The sequence below is a fragment of the Pecten maximus genome, chromosome 4 (assembly GCF_902652985.1).
Source record: "Pecten maximus chromosome 4, xPecMax1.1, whole genome shotgun sequence".
NCBI classification, from domain to species: Eukaryota; Metazoa; Mollusca; class Bivalvia; order Pectinida; family Pectinidae; genus Pecten; species Pecten maximus.
Window position 1 is genome coordinate 2,300,157 of NC_047018.1, and position 18,795 is coordinate 2,318,951.

At 35.2% G+C, this 18,795-nt stretch overlaps 1 protein-coding gene across 1 annotated transcript; it reads right to left on the bottom strand.

Moving 5' to 3' along the window:
- Positions 1–358: 358 nt before the first annotated feature.
- LOC117324960 (R3H domain-containing protein 4-like) lies at positions 359–17,252 on the bottom strand. Its single transcript, XM_033880805.1, has 7 exons — positions 17,106–17,252; positions 11,858–12,024; positions 10,819–10,934; positions 10,368–10,515; positions 6,910–6,995; positions 3,529–3,670; positions 359–2,082 (listed from the first exon to the last, which is right to left on the bottom strand). Exons 1-7 carry the CDS (start codon positions 17,165–17,167, stop codon positions 1,973–1,975), a joined length of 831 nt encoding a protein of 276 aa, XP_033736696.1. The 5' UTR covers positions 17,168–17,252; the 3' UTR covers positions 359–1,972.
- Between the last annotated feature and the right edge of the window lie 1,543 nt (positions 17,253–18,795).

Below are 18,795 nucleotides of genomic sequence, written 5' to 3' on the forward strand. Positions count from 1 at the left end.
GAAGTGTCTGTATGGAACACAGAATACTGTCAGAAGTGTCTGTATGGAACACGGGATACTGTCGGAAGTGTCTGTATGGAACAAAGGATACTGTCTGAAGTGTCTGTATGGAACAAAGGATACTGTCGGAAGTGTCCGTATGGAACACGGGATACTGTCGGAAACGTCTATGGAACACAGGATACTGTCTGTATCAGAAATGTCTACAGGTACCAAACAGATTAGTTCCTTGTTGATCTAGGCTACAGAACACACTAAATCAGGGGAATTCTATATGAACGAAAGTTGGCCAAAATTGTTTGAAAGTATTGGTAACCCAATACTGCATACAACAAACAACAGACCCATTGGTATTTGGTTTTGATATATTTATTATATCCATCATAGATTGTATCTTTGTTTATTATCTACATCAAATATGTAGGATATTTATTAAATATATCTGAAAATAACAATAAGTTAAACATAACAAATGGAGGTGGGCTGATTATAATCAGTTGTATGATGTAATATCAGAATGTCTTGTCTAAATCTTTTTTTTTCATTAGAATTTAAACTATTTCATGCACATATTTTCTGCAAATACTTGAACATATGTAATGTAAAGAGTTTAAAATTTGTTTTAACAGTATTAGCATTTGTAGAGATTCATTCATTCCAAATAATTTATAAATATCTTATCCAAATGTACACTTTGTTATATACATATGGAATTCTGAAATCTTGTAAGGGAGATAACTCCTCCCAAAATGCACCAAACATACAGCCACATGTACAGCTTATTTGAAACAACAAAGGATCTGAATTTTGATTTGTCTGAAACTGACTTTCTGTTCAGATCTTTAAATCTTTTACTATAAAGGTTGTAACTTCACAATTTTCAGAGTCACAGCATCATATTTCTGTATGGGAGTCAAAATCTATAAATGAACCTCGATGTTGAATAGGGACATCCCCAGCTAGGTCTGTAAACAGAATCCAGGTCAAGTCTAAGATTACCACAAAAAGAAAAGCATTCCATATTCAAATGACCAATATTCACTTTTTTGCTAAAAGTATGAAATTTTACATTTACATTTAAAAATCAGACGAATATTTGTTTCAAAAATGAAATAAATATATCATAATACAATGCTGCTATGTTCCTATGGTAATAAGAGGCATTGAACAATATTTGATATCTAAAAGTAAAACATACTGACCATTCTTCAACTGGCAGTGTGTCAATTTACAACACATGTACCACATAGGTGTAAATTATAATTATAAGTAAAAATATGCTTGGTAAGCTATCAAAATACAACCTACTGGTATCTGGTATTTACAGCACTTTTTTTCTATTGCATATTGTCATGGTTTTTTTTTTACTAACTCAATTGCAATTTTATTTCTTAGTGGTATTGGATAATTTTATTTGGTTAGGAAGCAGATGGAAAACTTTGTAAGAAGCTTCATTCTTTAGAAACACAACATTCCTATAAAACATATTTGTTACAATCTGATGAAAGTAGTTTAATATTTGTGTACACATCCTTGTGTATAACATAAAATCATCAACATTTTTATTTTTAAACAATACAAAAAAAAAAAATATTTTTTATTTTTAATGATACTGCATTCACTTTAATTTAAAATAAATATTGTATTTCTTCATTTCTTTATAAAACATCTATTTCTCAGGTATCAAGAAAAAAAAATAGATTTAAGAACTTTTAGAGCTATTGTTAATTTATGATTCTTTTTTTTTTTTAATTCAAATACATATTTCCCAACAAAATTTAATCAAAACTTTTCCAACTTGCATGTTGAAAATTCAAGGTATTGATAAATAAAGAAACAGAATTTTACTTCAGATTTACAGCATCATAAACAGTGGGTCTCTCTATGATTAACATTGATCATTAGCAAAGCACGGATTTTTTCACCACCTATATGGCAGATGTGGAGAAGTTATACAGAGTAGTGAGAGTTGTCATGACAGTGCTGCTTTCTGTAGGTAGCTGCTGAGGAGTACAGATGGAGGAGAGAACGATGACAATTTGTTCTCCACGTGGGTCTGTCGACAGTTACCATCATCAAAACCTAGGAAGAAAAGAGTTTGTAGGTTAACAGGTGTTTTTAACGAACTCTTAATAATTGTGACATTTCTTTCTCACTTTCAGGTAGTTCATATTATAGTATCATAGTATCAGGTTTGAAAGATAAAGACGTTGAGATTAGCCAAATCATGAATACAAAACTACAGCATACAGATGTAAACAAACGTTCTTTCTAGGATATAAAACTAATTTTACACTATAGTCAAAATTAACACTACGGGCTAGTTTCACACTCATTTCCAAAAGTAACTAGATCTTAGAAAATGCACTTTAAGGGTCATCTAAATTAAATAGCAAATCCAGTCAAAACAGTGATGTTAGACAAGTCTATATATCACTATGGTGCAATCTAACAAAAGTTACATGATCAATTTTTAGCATGTATCATGGCTAGCCATGGGCCTTACTGATGACATGTAATTTGTTAAGCTGTTTGTTCATTTCCACAAAACATGCGAAAGTTCATGTTTCAGGGGGCCACAATTATCTCACTTGTATCACATATATTGCACAAAATAACCATGCTGTTATGCAAAGTGTCTATACACATAACAGCTTTGGTTTGACTGGAGTAAACTTTACATATGTATGGTTGTTGTGAATAATACTAAACCAATATGGCATATAGAGAAAAATAGTCTTGTAAGTCACTATTGGGGAATCTGCACAAGTCAAGAAGACTGTTTTGAAGGAAGAAAAAAACTTCCAAACCATAAAAAAAAATTCATTCCAACAACCCTGACACTTTAAAGCTTGAAGATGTACATAACCAGTGTTTTGATCACAAGATCATTTTGAAGAACAATGGCCAATCAGATCTGTTACTTACTTGTAGAGGAACAATGGCCCATAAGAACCAATACTTACTTGTAGAGGAACAATGGCCCGTCAGAACCATTACTTGTAGAGGAACAATGGCCCGTAAGAACCATTACTTGTAGAGGAACAATGGCCCGTAAGAACCATTACTTACTTGTAGAGGAACAATGACCTGTCAGTTCTGTTACTTACTTGTAGAGGAACAATGGCCCATAAGAACCAGTACTTACTTGTAGAGGAACAATGACCTGTCAGTTCTGTTACTTACTTGTAGAGGAACAATGACCTGTCAGTTCTGTTACTTACTTGTAAAGGAAAAATGACCTGTTAGTTCTGTTACTTACTTGTTGAGGAACAATGACCTGTCAGTTCTGTTACTTACTTGTAAAGGAACAATGGCCTGTCAGTTCTGTTACTTACTTGTAGAGTAACAATGACCCATCAGAACCGTTACTTACTTGTAGAGTAACAATGACCCATCAGAACCATTACTTACTTGTAGAGGAACATTGACCTGTCAGTTCTGTTACTTACTTGTAGAGGAACATTGACCTGTCAGTTCTGTTACTTACTTGTAGAGGAACATTGACCTGTCAGTTCTGTTACTTACTTGTTGAGGAGAGGTTGAGGTACTGACAGGTGGCATGGAGGAGCATTCTCTCAAAACTTGATGTAAGCTTGGATACATAAACTGACCCTGGCCAATCCTTGAAGAATGATATCAAATCCTGCTCCAAGTTGTTGAGTATCCCCTACACACAAAATAAAACAATATCACTGATAGTTGAGTATCCCCTACACACAAAATAAAACAATATCACTGATAGTTGAGTATCCCCTACACACGAAATAAAATAATATCACTGATAGTTGAGTATCCCCTACACACAAAATAAAATAATATCACTGAAAGTTGAGTATCCCCTACACACAGAATAAAACAATATCACTGATAGTTGAGTATCCCCTAAAACACAATAAAACAATATCACTGATAGTTGAGTATCCCCTACACACAAAATAAAATAATATCACTGAAAGTTGAGTATCCCCTACACACAGAATAAAACAATATCACTGATAGTTGAGTATCCCCTACACACAGAATAAAACAATATCACTGATAGTTGAGTATCCCCTACACACAGAATAAAATAATATCACTGATAGTTGAGTATCCCCTACACACAGAATAAAATAATATCACTGATAGTTGAGTATCCCCTACACACAAAATAAAACAATATCACTGATAGTTGAGTATCCCCTACACACAGAATAAAACAATATCACTGATAGTTGAGTATCCCCTACACACAAAATAAAACAATATCACTGATAGTTGAGTATCCCCTACACACAAAATAAAACAATATCACTGATAGTTGAGTATCCCCTACACACAGAATAAAACAATATCACTGATAGTTGAGTATCCCCTACACACAGAATAAAATAATATCACTGATAGTTGAGTATCCCCTACACACAAAATAAAACAATATCACTGATAGTTGAGTATCCTCTAAACACAGAATAAAACAATATCACTGATAGTTGAGTATCCTATAAACACAAAATAAAACAATATCAGATAGTTGAGTATCCTATAAACACAAAATAAAACAATATCACTGATAGTTGAGTATCCCCTACACACAGAATAAAACAATATCACTGATAGTTGAGTATCCCCTACACACAGAATAAAACAATATCACTGATAGTTGAGTATCCTATAAACACAAAATAAAACAATATCACTGATAGTTGAGTATCCTATAAACACAGAATAAAACAATATCACTGATAGTTGAGTATCCCCTACACACAGAATAAAACAATATCACTGATAGTTGAGTATCCCCTACACACAAAATAAAACAATATCACTGATAGTTGAGTATCCTCTAAACACAAAATAAAACAATATCACTGATAGTTGAGTATCCCCTACACACAGAATAAAACAATATCACTGATAGTTGAGTATCCTATAAACACAGAATAAAACAATATCACTGATTGCATATTTCAAACTTAAGCACCCATTTTATTACAATTTTGTTCAATTAAGGCATTGCTGTAACAAAGTTATGTTACGAAGGTAGCCATTCACTATATGAAATTTCCTCTAACTAAACTATGGGAAACAAGAGGTCCATGGACCTTAACGGTCATCTTACCCTAAAGACCCTTATACTATTGTAGTATACATACTCTGTAGCAAGTGTAGTGGCACTGTTGGCCATGGCCGCCTTCATGGATTTCAGACCGACCCAAATAATAACAACATTTGATCAGGACCATCTCAGGTAAGTCAGAGCTGAATCCCACTGGTGGAACTTGAGTAGAAGTTTGAAATAGGAAAACAGAACAGGAAAAAAATGATTGTGCAATCATGTTGCAAAATGCCTGCCATGGCTGCCATGTCAAATTTTTACGAGGCCGAAAAATAACAACACTTTGTTGGCTCTCATTCCTTAACATCCTCACCAATTTCCAGCTCAATGGCACCAGTGCAACTGGAGAAGAAGTTTAAAATGTGTTTTTCAAGATGGCTGTCATGGTGGCCATCTTGGATTTCAGATAGACCCGAAAAATAGCAACAATCAGGACTATCTCCGGACCATTTAGGAAAGTTAGAGCTCAGTCCGACTGTTGGAATTTGAGAAGAAGATTCAAATATGAAAAGTTTATGCAAAGCAGATGGCTGACAGTGGAGGACGCCAGACGAGGACAGATAAAGCACAATGACCAAAGGTCAAATCATCATATAGGTCTCACAACTAATTGTTTCACTATATGTTATAACCAGTGACTCCATCCCCTCAATCACTCATGTGTTGTGAAATTTGTATCAAATAAAACTTTGAAGATTTCCCTACTTGAAAAATGATGTTATTGGATAGGTTTAATAGCATATAAGAGCACACCAGTACTTGGAAGACAGTAAACCTGATATTTACAGTGGACAGGGGAACACCCACCTGGGGATTTCCCGCCTTTTTACACATGGAATCCTATGTCATTCTATTTATACCAGGAGGGTATATTTTTGATTTTCAAAATCTCAAGACCCTACCTTTTATTCTTGTACATGTATATAGATAGTACCCATTTCATGTTAGTTACTCAGGAAATAGCAACAAATGCAAGAAACACATTTCCTTCGGGGACTTGGTGCGAGTGAAACACCAGCTCATTAGCTGAATTAGTTGTGCGAGATCTATATACAGTAAAACCTTGCTATAACGAATTCCATGGGACCAGGAGAAATAATTCGTTATAACAGAAATTCGTTATAGAGTTTCTGAAACTAAACGTTAAAGTCATATAGGCCTACATTATACATATGTAAGCTTAGTTCCATCCCGATTCCACGTATGTTAGTCCATAAACACAACCAAAGACGACTGCACGTTACAAATATTTTATTTCATAAATAGACATGTTTTTTTTTTCTAACTCATTCTATTTCTTAAGCTTACATCTTTTTAAACCAATCTGTAATTTTGACTTGTTTTTTGAGCCAAAACCGGGGATTTGAATTTACTTTGTATCAAGCAGAAATTCGTATCAAGCAGGTTCGTCTTAAGAAAGTTTTACTGAATTACAATGGGTTGTCTCCCCTTAGTCCATGAAATCAGGATATTGGTAAAGGTATTTTCCCCAATTTACCTGATCCTCAGTCTCCGTAAACATATTTGCTTATTGACTTCCTTAGTTTAGAATTCTGTTACTTGTATTTGTTTAACTAAATATCAAGGTCTAAGCTTTCTTGAATGGGATATCCGATCCCTTCATACAGTTTTGTTCATTCCTTTTTCACAAACAACTCTGGTTCAAACATTTTGGATATGTTGCATGGAGCAACTAGTACATTCAAGTTTCTTGGCAGCAAAAAAAAAAGGGGGGGGGGGGGGTCAAAATTCTTTGTACTTACCTATATATGATAAATTGAACTATGGAATAAGATGGATATACCTACCATAGGAATATTGCGGCGTTTAAAAAACAGTTTGATGTTCCTATCAAGTCTTTGATAGCACTCTTCTGCAGTATAGGCTGGGTGAACTGAAAAATACAAATAATTGGCAATTCAGCTAAATTGACCAGTCTTAAAATATCAAAAAGTTCATGTTTGGATAACAAGACATTTGTCTGAATATTTAGCTTCATATAACATGTCCCTCTCTATGTCACATGTACTATAATGCTGCAATGTTGTGTCCCTCTCTATGTCACATGTACTATAATGCTGCAATGTTGTGTCCCTCTCTATGTCACATGTACTATAATGCTGCAATGTTGGGTAACATGTCCCTCTCTATGTCACATGTACTATAATGCTGCAATGTTGGGTAACATGTCCCTCTCTATGTCACATGTACTATAATGCTGCAATGTTGGGTAATATGTCCCTCTCTATGTCACATGTACTATAATGCTGCAATGTTGGGTAACATGTCCCTCTCTATGTCACATGTACTATAATGCTGCAATGTTGTGTCCCTCTCTATGTCACATGTACTATAATGCTGCAATGTTGTGTCCCTCTCTATGTCACATGTACTATAATGCTGCAATGTTGGGTAACATGTCCCTCTCTATGTCACATGTACTATAATGCTGCAATGTTGGGTAATATGTCCCTCTCTATGTCACATGTACTATAATGCTGCAATGTTGTGTCCCTCTCTATGTCACATGTACTATAATGCTGCAATGTTGTGTCCCTCTCTATGTCACATGTACTATAATGCTGCAATGTTGGGTAATATGTCCCTCTCTATGTCACATGTACTATAATGCTGCAATGTTGTGTCCCTCTCTATGTCACATGTACTATAATGCTGCAATGTTGGGTAACATGTCCCTCTCTATGTCACATGTACTATAATGCTGCAATGTTGGGTAACATGTCCCTCTCTATGTCACATGTACAATAATGCTGCAATGTTGTGTCCCTCTCTATGTCACATGTACTATAATGCTGCAATGTTGGGTAATATGTCCCTCTCTATGTCACATGTACTATAATGCTGCAATGTTGGGTAACATGTCCCTCTCTATGTCACATGTACTATAATGCTGCAATGTTGGGTAACATGTCCCTCTCTATGTCACATGTACTATAATGCTGCAATGTTGTGTCCCTCTCTATGTCACATGTACTATAATGCTGCAATGTTATGTCCCTCTCTATGTCACATGTACTATAATGCTGCAATGTTGTGTCCCTCTCTATGTCACATGTACTATAATGCTGCAATGTTGGGTAATATGTCCCTCTCTATGTCACATGTACTATAATGCTGCAATGTTGTGTCCCTCTCTATGTCACATGTACTATAATGCTGCAATGTTGTGTCCCTCTCTATGTCACATGTACTATAATGCTGCAATGTTGGGTAATATGTCCCTCTCTATGTCACATGTACTATAATGCTGCAATGTTGTGTCCCTCTCTATGTCACATGTACTATAATGCTGCAATGTTGGGTAACATGTCCCTCTCTATGTCACATGTACTATAATGCTGCAATGTTGGGTAACATGTCCCTCTCTATGTCACATGTACAATAATGCTGCAATGTTGTGTCCCTCTCTATGTCACATGTACTATAATGCTGCAATGTTGGGTAATATGTCCCTCTCTATGTCACATGTACTATAATGCTGCAATGTTGGGTAACATGTCCCTCTCTATGTCACATGTACTATAATGCTGCAATGTTGGGTAACATGTCCCTCTCTATGTCACATGTACTATAATGCTGCAATGTTGTGTCCCTCTCTATGTCACATGTACTATAATGCTGCAATGTTATGTCCCTCTCTATGTCACATGTACTATAATGCTGCAATGTTGTGTCCCTCTCTATGTCACATGTACTATAATGCTGCAATGTTGGATAATATGTCCCTCTCTATGTCACATGTACTATAATGCTGCAATGTTGGGTAACATGTCCCTCTCTATGTCACATGTACTATAATGCTGCAATGTTGGGTAACATGTCCCTCTCTATGTCACATGTACTATAATGCTGCAATGTTGTGTCCCTCTCTATGTCACATGTACTATAATGCTGCAATGTTGTGTCCCTCTCTATGTCACATGTACTATAATGCTGCAATGTTGTGTCCCTCTCTATGTCACATGTACTATAATGCTGCAATGTTGGGTAATATGTCCCTCTCTATGTCACATGTACTATAATGCTGCAATGTTGTGTCCCTCTCTATGTCACATGTACTATAATGCTGCAATGTTGGGTAATATGTCCCTCTCTATGTCACATGTACTATAATGCTGCAATGTTGTGTCCCTCTCTATGTCACATGTACTATAATGCTGCAATGTTGGGTAATATGTCCCTCTCTATGTCACATGTACTATAATGCTGCAATGTTGGGTAATATGTCCCTCTCTATGTCACATGTACTATAATGCTGCAATGTTGGGTATCGGTATTGCTAGTTCTGACTGTTACACATTCAAAGTTTTAATACCAGTCACAAAATTGTACAAAACCTACCAAGTGGAATTGTAAGTTCTACCAAGAGAGATAACCAAACCAAACCCATAGAGCTAACCATTACCTATCCTAATATGACTCAGTTGTACAACATATGAAATGAATTAATCAAACAATGTGTATACTTCGAGACATAGTGGCCATTATGCAATACTATATGAAGTATCCTTAAAATACCATTTACAGCAAAATATGAACAAAAATCAGAAACACAGCAAAATTATAGCCAATCATTTTAGTAAATTAGGAAGCAACAAATGGTGGACATCACAATTCTTTTCAAATATGGGTAATATCAATTTTGGCTATCCTACTTGATAAAATAAATTCTGATATCTAAGTACAGCTTTCATGTCCTATAATGTAAAAATTATAAATATAAAAAACATACTCCTATTTTTTTTTTAATATTTCCCTTTCAAAATCTTTTGAATAGGATAATAATGTGCAAAAAAATCTTTTTGTTGCAGCCAAATTTTGCTTTAGATCAAAATCAGAATGAAATGTACAAAACTAGGAAACAAAAAGGGTGCTAAATTACTACTAAAACCTAAAGGAAAAGTGTTACCAGAATACCATACATTCCACACAACAGCATAAACAGCTTTGTTGAGTAACATACCTGTTATATAAACGGATACTGGAGATTGTTTTGGTGGTGGAGGAGGATTTCAGCCCAGACACAGGGGCATGACTTTAGACAACTTTTCAATGTAAGGACATTTTTTACCATGATTTCGACCTCCATTCAAATCAAATTGTATGAAATTTGAATAAGGTAATAAGATGCCTTGGAATGAGGTTGACTTTTCAAGTAATCCTGACTTTGAATCAAGATCAAGGGTACTTGATAGTGACCTTCAACCAGGGGAGATCACCCTGAAAAATAGTCACCACAACGTACCAGCCCTGTTATCTGGTATTTCCTCCCAACTATCCATATGTTCCTCCTCAACATTTTCTTTATATCTGTCTTTATTGTCTGTTGTATTCCCCTGCTGCAGAATTCGGCCCTGCTCTTCCTCCGAGCTATTCATAAAATCTTTCCAAACCTAAACATACCAAGCATTTTTCCTTTAATATCTAGCAGTAGTGATATTCTTTACACTTATTTTCTTCTTTTAGGCAGTTTTATAAAATCGATTTACTTTTGGTTTCATACAAAGACATTCCATATTTTGACAACAAATGAGGATTTTATCAAAATTTGCCAAAGACCAAAAAATCTTAATCTAATACTGTGGACTTGTCACAAGTTCGGTTTATTTCACTTTCTTAAACGTTAATTTAAACTTTATTAACAAACATTCTAAAATCAACACAATCAAAATTTGAATTAATCAATATTCAATAACCTTCATTTTCTCCTGTTCCATGAAGAGTTCTGCAAACACCGACATGCTTGGTTCACCGACCTCCATACTGAGCTCACTGTCATCATCCTTCTCCATCAAATTCAACAGATACTTCACTGAAAATGGACATATAACTCTAGTAAAACAAAAATAATCAAAGTTTAATCAAAACAAAATCTAAAGTTACCGTATACGTATGTAGTCTATGAAAATGATTTTTGTCACATAAATGGACATTAATATTTTATTTGTCTTAAAATATATGTTTTGTATTCTATAAAAATTCTTGAGGGAAGAGATGTTTTACTGGTATCACATTTTGGTTGGCCATCTGACAATGTTTATAGACAATTATAGACATAATTGTCAACATGCAAAATAACACTTAGAGAAAGTCCTGCCTTGTACTACCGGTACAGAAAAGCTCATCATCTGTACATGTACAAACTGTACAGAAAAGCTCAACACCTGTACAAACTGTACAGAAAAGCTCAACGCCTGTACAACCTGTACAGAAAAGCTCAACGCCTGTACAAACTGTACAGAAAAGCTCGTCACCTGTACAACCTGTACAGAAAAGCTCAACACCTGTACAACCTGTACAGAAAAGCTCAACGCCTGTACAACCTGTACAGAAAAGCTCAACGCCTGTACAAACTGTACAGAAAAGCTCAACGCCTGTACAAACTGTACAGAAAAGCTCATCACCTGTACAACCTGTACAGAAAAGCACAACGCCTGTACAACATGTACAGAAAAGCTCATCACCTGTACAAACTGTACAGAAAAGCCCATCACCTGTACAGAAAAGCTCATCACCTGTACAACCTGTACAGAAAAGCTCATCATCTGTACAACCTGTACAGAAAAGCTCAACGCCTGTACATGTACAACCGGTATAGAAAATCTTTTAATATATTATATCATAAATATATATTATATTGTTTGACTGAAAAACATTATAACATTTTACAGAAAAACTTATTTATTAAAGTGTTTGCTAAATTCAGATCAACACAAGTCTCTTTATCATACTTACTGTTTTCACCTCTCCTTGACTTCTTGACCCCTGTCTTTCTACTGGATCCTTGATTACCACTGTCCAGTTGTAGGCTATTTAATTGGAATCTATTTTTGTTTAAAGTTTTTCTATGATGCTTCAAATTTTGTACCAACATTTCTTCTCTAACATCATTTTCCAACTTTCTGAAAAAAAAATCAAATAAATATGTTGGTGTTATATGTAATTAATTAGCTCATAGCCCCGAGTTATGGCTCATACAAGCAGCAACAGGCTCAGCCTATATGGGTGAAGGACTAATTTAATCCTTTCCTGTAGATTTCTGGTTTAATGAACATATGGATATAGCAAGTATTATGCAGCAGAAAAATAATAGAAGTTATTACCTGATATTATATATAATAAAAGAGAACACATTCTCACTCACTCTCATACTGTTGTGAATGTATGTGATGAGCTGACTTCTCTAAGTGAAGGTGTTTATGTCACCTCGTCCTGAAGTTGATGTTCGGCCGTGCATGACCACAATCAGCATAGTCTACACTTGGTCAAGCTTGTATTGGGACAAACTTTACGCATCCATACTTGTGTGATCGTACACTACACTGCCATTGTCGGCAATCTAGATATTGAGTATATAACATTGTATATTTGGTCATCTTTCTCAATAATACTACCATATGTATTTTAGCCTGAGTTTGCCTCGTGTAGGGCCAGAGCGCACTTCTACATGAAAACATGGAATTCTCCAATACCGTTTGATATTTTTAAGATTTTGGTGCAAACACAATAAATAGGGCAGGAGATAACACCTACCCTATATATACAAAATACCCATTTAGTCCTGAGCAGGTGTTCTATTCCGTTTAGACCCTCTGTGATATGGAGGGATGATTTTTTGAAAAACGTGAAATTTTGTCTCATGTCGCGTGAGAGAGGTCTTCGTGGAAGAAAGATTTCAATATTGTGAATCTCTCACCGAGGACATGGGAGGTGGCAACCCTGCATATCCTAGCGTAGCGGAACTGGACAGGGTCGATCATCGGCGATCAGGTAGCTCAATCGGTAGAGCTGCTGAGCATCCGGCTAGTGTTCGGAGGTCCCGGGTTCGAACCCCGGTCTGGCAGTGCATTTTTCAACTCCTACTACATTTGGTGCCTGTGACCAAACCTTGTTTCAAGTAAGGAGAATACTTGACAAGGGGATACCCGAACCTGGGTTGTGAGTTGTGAAGTCTTCGGGTGGAACACTTAAAAAGGGGAGGGAAGAGTGTAGCAGAACTGGACAGCGTCGATCATCGGTGACCATGTAGCTCTATCGGTAGAGCATCCGGCTAGTGTTCAGAGGTCCTGGGTTCAAACCCCGGTCTGGCCATGCATTTTCCCACTCATACTACGTACACTAGGAGGTTAATGTAAACTTTATTTTATTCATTCATTGGTAACACCTGAAAAGTAGACACAATCAGAAAAAAATACAGCATGAAATGGATTCAGAAACAAGTTTTTTAAAAACTTATATTAATCCGTCTCCGTTAATGACTCATCAATTTAGCATGGTAACAAAGTGGGAGAATGAATATGAATATTGAAATAACTCTATATTGGAAAGAGACAGGTAGTGGGAAATGATAAGATGAGAAGGGAAAGAGAAAGAGGGAGACTGCCGATACCATTGTTCATTTAAAAAGAACTGCATGCTGATACAACTGTGAAAACGATAAATACAGAGTTGAAACGTGGAATTAATCGAATCTCTTGGAGCTGATAATGAATTGTTGCACACATTTAAAAATCAAGGAATTTTCGTCAAAAGTTAAGTTGTTGCTGCCAAAAAGTAATATTTCTGTCGAAATAGGATGATTTAGGGCAAAGAGGGAACGATTTCGAAGGTCGGAAAAAAGTCTACAATGTAATAAAAAATGTTCGTTAGTTTCATCAACTTGACAGTAGGAGCAAAGTGGACTATTAACCAGATTCCTACGAAACAAATAATATTTTAGTGAACTGCACTCCATCCTCAATCTTGCATGGTGAATCTGACCCAATCTACTGCCGATAAGAAAATATGGTGGGACTTTAAGATTTTGTGCGTTTAGAAGATATTTTAGTTTTGTTATTGAGGGACTGGTTTTTATTCCATCAGGAAGTGCATTCCAAAGACTAATTACAGATGGCAGAAAGGATTTCATGAAAAGGCTTGTGCGACCGGAAGGTGGACGGAAATTATTACCTAATCTAGTGTTATGATCATGAATATTATTATTTCGATGAGGAAGTAATTCTTGAAGATACTGGGGAAGGAAACCATGAACTATTTTATGAAAGTGGATAATCTTGTGATGTTTGCGTCTTTGTTCTAGTGGAAGCCAGCCTGTTTCAAGATAAAGTTTTACCCTACTAGTAAGTCTAGTTCCACCAGTAACAATCCTTGCTGCTTCTAATTGAAGATCTTCTAATATGTCTGATTGGGCTTTGGAGAGATTGTCCCAGATTATGTCTCCATATTCAAAAATTGGACGAATCATAGAAAAATACAGAGTTTGAAGTGATGCACGATCTAAAGTAAACTTAAATCTACGTAGCATATTTAATTTGGGTGAAATTTTAGATTTTAGAAAATTTATGTGAACCGTCCACCCACCATTTTCCGAAAGAAATAAACCAAGATGTTTATGTGAGGTAACAGCAGTAAGTAAGGTATTAGTCATAGTTAATGGAGGATGTAGTGGGTTATTTGTCTTTTTAGATATTAATAAGGTTTCAGTTTTTGCAGGATTAAATTTAACCAACCACTTAGATGACCATTCATGAATCTTATTTAAATCGTGATTTAAAATATCTGTAGTGTTTCTAACTGTATCGACAATGACGTATAAGGATGTATCGTCTGCAAATAACTTTATATTAGCTCTTATGTCTTCCACAATATCGTTAATGAATATTAAAAACAACAACGGGCCAAGAATTGAACCTTGGGGAACTCCGGCTTTTACATTTGACCAATTAGAGAATTTACCATTAATTACTACTCTTTGTTTTCGATGAAGAAGATAATTTTTGAACCAATTTAGTAGAGAACCCCTTATCCCAATACATGACAATTTACATAAAAGTCCCTTATGCCAAACACGATCGAATGCTTTACTAACATCAAAAAATACCATTCTTATTTCTTTACCATTATCTAAAGCAGAGTAAATATCATGAGTGATAGCAAGTAGTTGATTAATGGGTGAATCGCAACGCCTGAATCCAGATTGGAAAGGGGAGAGTAGAGAGTGAGTATGTAAGAAATTGTAAACATATTTATAAACACATCTTTCCATGAGTTTACCAATAATGGAAAGTAATGAAATAGGTCTATAATTAGTTAAGATGGATTTACATTCTTTTTTGTGCACAGGCGTGACATTAGCTGACTTCCATTCTGTAGGAAAGATACCAGATTCGAGAGATTTGTTAAATAAAGAACAAAGAGGTTTACATATAATATCAGCAGATTCCTTGAGTAATCTAGCATTTACAAGATCAGGACCAATGGCTTTAGAGCAATCAAGATTCAGTATTGCATCCTTAACATCAGTAGCAGTTATGTTAATATTGGATAGATTATAGTTATGTCCATAGTCAATGTTAGGCAAAGCAGTGTTAGTATCATCAATATTAGATTGGGAACAGAAAAAATCGTTGAATAAACAAGCTTTTTCGAAATCGTCAGAGATGCAAGTGTCATTATGAAGAAGTGGGGGTATTGAAGAGTTTTTACGATTAGGAAATAATGAGTATACAGTTTTCCACCACCTCTTCACACTGAGATTTGAAGGTTTCCGAAGGTTTTCACAGAGGTTATTGACATATGCGACTTTAGCCTTTTTAATAGAATTGATACATTTATTACGAATTTGGCGGAAACTTGTCCAGTGAGCATCTATTGGAGAACGTTTGGCTCTTTTGTGGGCACGTTTGCGTTTACGAATTAATCTTTTGATTTCATTTGACATCCAGGGTGGTTCATTAGATCGTACAGTGATAATTTTGTTAGGTATACATGTTTTAGCAATTGCAAGCAATGTGTCTGTAAATTTTTTGACCGAATCATCAATATCATCAACGTCGATCAGTGTATTCCAGTTTAAATCATTCAATTTCCCTCTAAATAAATCGTAATTTCCCTCATCGAAGAGCCAAATGTTACGCTTAAAACTTTGCTGGATCGGTTTAGTTATATTAAAAGAACAGAAAGTAGGACAATGGTATCTAACCGGTTGGTCAAGGAAGCTCTCTCCGACAATACATTTACTAATTATGCTACTATCACTAACACACACAATATCTAAAAGTGAGTTTGAGGATTCAGTAAAAAATGTTGAGGATTCTACTAATTGAGACAAGTTATAGAGAATAAGCATATCTCGCAAGTGAGAGGACTGATTTTCGACCAACAAGTTAGCGTTGAAATCACCTGTAAATACAATGTTAGTTATACCCGTGTTAAAGGCTTGTTCAACAGAGTGAGATATGTGAGACCAGGTGATAATTGGAGAATTTGGAGGTCTATAAAAAGTACCATACAAAAACTTCTCTGTGCCAAGAACTATTTCCAACCATACACATTCTATGGTTGGTAATTCTAGATCTTGCCTTCGTTTTGCAGATATCGTATCTTTAACGTAGACCGATATACCACCACCAATACGGTCAGGCCTACAGTAACAGAATGGGTCAGAGTAACCAGGCAAGCTGAGTTCCGGAGAGATATCAGTGACTTTTAGCCAAGTCTCAGTAAATGATAATATAGAGTATTTGTTAAGTTCGGTATAAAGTATATCGACTTTGTTATTAAGACTTTGAACATTGAGATGGAGGTTAAACTGTTATATGATGTGATGCATATTTTTGTATGTCAAAAAAAGTGGACATTGGAAATGATCCATACATTTATCATAATTAAAATCACTGGCTTTGTTTCGTAATTGACATAATACAATATTAAGACTGCGAGTACAATTATAAACATGCATCATAAATCTTAGTTGGAAATACTGAAACCACCTGACGATTATATAGGGTTAAACTTTGTTGTGGACTGGTTCAACTAAACTTACTTTGTTGTAAATATCAGACCCTAATGCATATAAGTTTTAACCAATTCAATAATATAAGCTGATGTGATGAGATAAGGAATGTCACTTTGCATAAAGTTACACAACATACACTGCCATAGTAGGCCTGGATTGACCTTGCAAAATGCACCAAATACTCACTCTAGGTCGTCGCCGGAACTTTCATATGAAAATATATTCGTTTCGTCACGTAGAACACCCATGCTAAAACGTTGCTAAAGCCTTGATTAACGCTAATAGATTCTAGCTAATTACGATCAACCCTGACAGTTATGCAAACAGTGGTCCTTAGTGTCAATGCGAAAACGAGGCTAGGAAAACATTACGAATGGTGACGAAATCGCAGTGGTTGGTATAATTATGTAAATCAGATCTAAGCGGAACGAAATGATTTTTAACGTTCGATAACCCAGAGACTTATATATATATATATATACTATTCTGCTAACCTAAGTTCTGCTTGTGTCTTGGCCAAAATATAACTGTCAACACGATTTTGAAATGTCTTAACGCATTTGGATATAGTTCAACATTTTTTTTACAATTAAAGTGTATGAATTTGGTATTGTCCAAAGCCAGAGACAACTTTTGAATTCCTCAAATCAAATTTCCACATCAGAAGCAATTAAGCATTGCATGTATCTATGTCACAAGTATAGTCTCTCTCTCAGTGCAAACTTAGTCCATACAGAGTCCACAGACACGTTCAAATGTGAAATGAACAACAAAGTTTATCACATTTTACAAACACTGACATGCACATCTGCAAAAATGTTGCTCCGTCAAGCAAAACAAACCGGGCTTCCCTGTGCCAAGGTAGTTTAATTTACCTAGTCATAATTGACCATATATGGTCAACCTGGTATGAGACGAAGCGTCGCTCGAGGGTTTGAAGATTCAAGCTTTTTATTATCACTCAGGCACACCATTATGACATGTATATTACGGGATGTACACGTCTCTGATATTTCTTATACATTTTGACAAAGTTTGTATAGTATACAGTTCAATACAGGATGATATATTTAACCAAACAATAGTACTTATGATAATTATAACATGTTTGTTTTGGAACGTATCATTTCAATATTTTTACAACATATATTCTACAAATTGATGTTTGAACCTTCAAATGTCTTTCTAGTCATTGGATGAACATAAATAGATTTGATAATACTCTTATATTGCATAGTGATAATAATCCTATCATTTTATGGATGGGTTACATGTATAATAACTAGGTATATACTTTTCACGAATTTGACTTACATGTATATTTCAGCATAAAAATAAATAATTATCGAACTCCAGTAAAACTTAGCGGACAAATTCTATTTTGACGAGACGTTCCGGTCCATCGCCCTGTCTCTACTGGAAGAAATATATTACTGTTTATGAGTTTACATATTGTTATTCTATCTTTTTGTTTAAGCATAGTTAAATGCTTTTCAATCTGGAATTGATGTTTAAATACTGCATATGTTTTACCACGGGAAGATTTATCAATATCAGCATACCACTGTTGTATAAATTGATCGTGCAGACTGGTTTTTAAACGTACTTTGAGGTAGTTTTTATTCATATAGTGCATATATTTTTATGTAACCCGACGAAGCTGAATCCCGTACTATTAAGAACATTCTTAATATAAGAAATTCATCTGAAATCAGCAAAATCATATAATGTAAATTCAACACGAGCTTGTATATTCACCTGTAATTAATTCATACCAGAACATGATTATTCTGGACTTAATTTCAATATTTAAGGGATATCTATACCCGTTTCTACATACACTAGGACATTTGCTGTGGAATTACGTATGTGTAGG

Coding starts and splice junctions, on each gene's coding strand:
- LOC117324960 (XM_033880805.1), bottom strand. CDS start 17,167: ATGGGTGTTCTACGTGACGAAACGAATATATTTTCATATGAAAGTTCC. Junction 10,935..11,857: donor GTCAAGGAGAGGTGAAAACA/GTAAGTATGATA, acceptor GTCCATTTTCAG/TGAAGTATCTGTTGAATTTG. Junction 3,671..6,909: donor AACGCCGCAATATTCCTATG/GTAGGTATATCC, acceptor TTTTGTGTGTAG/GGGATACTCAACAACTTGGA.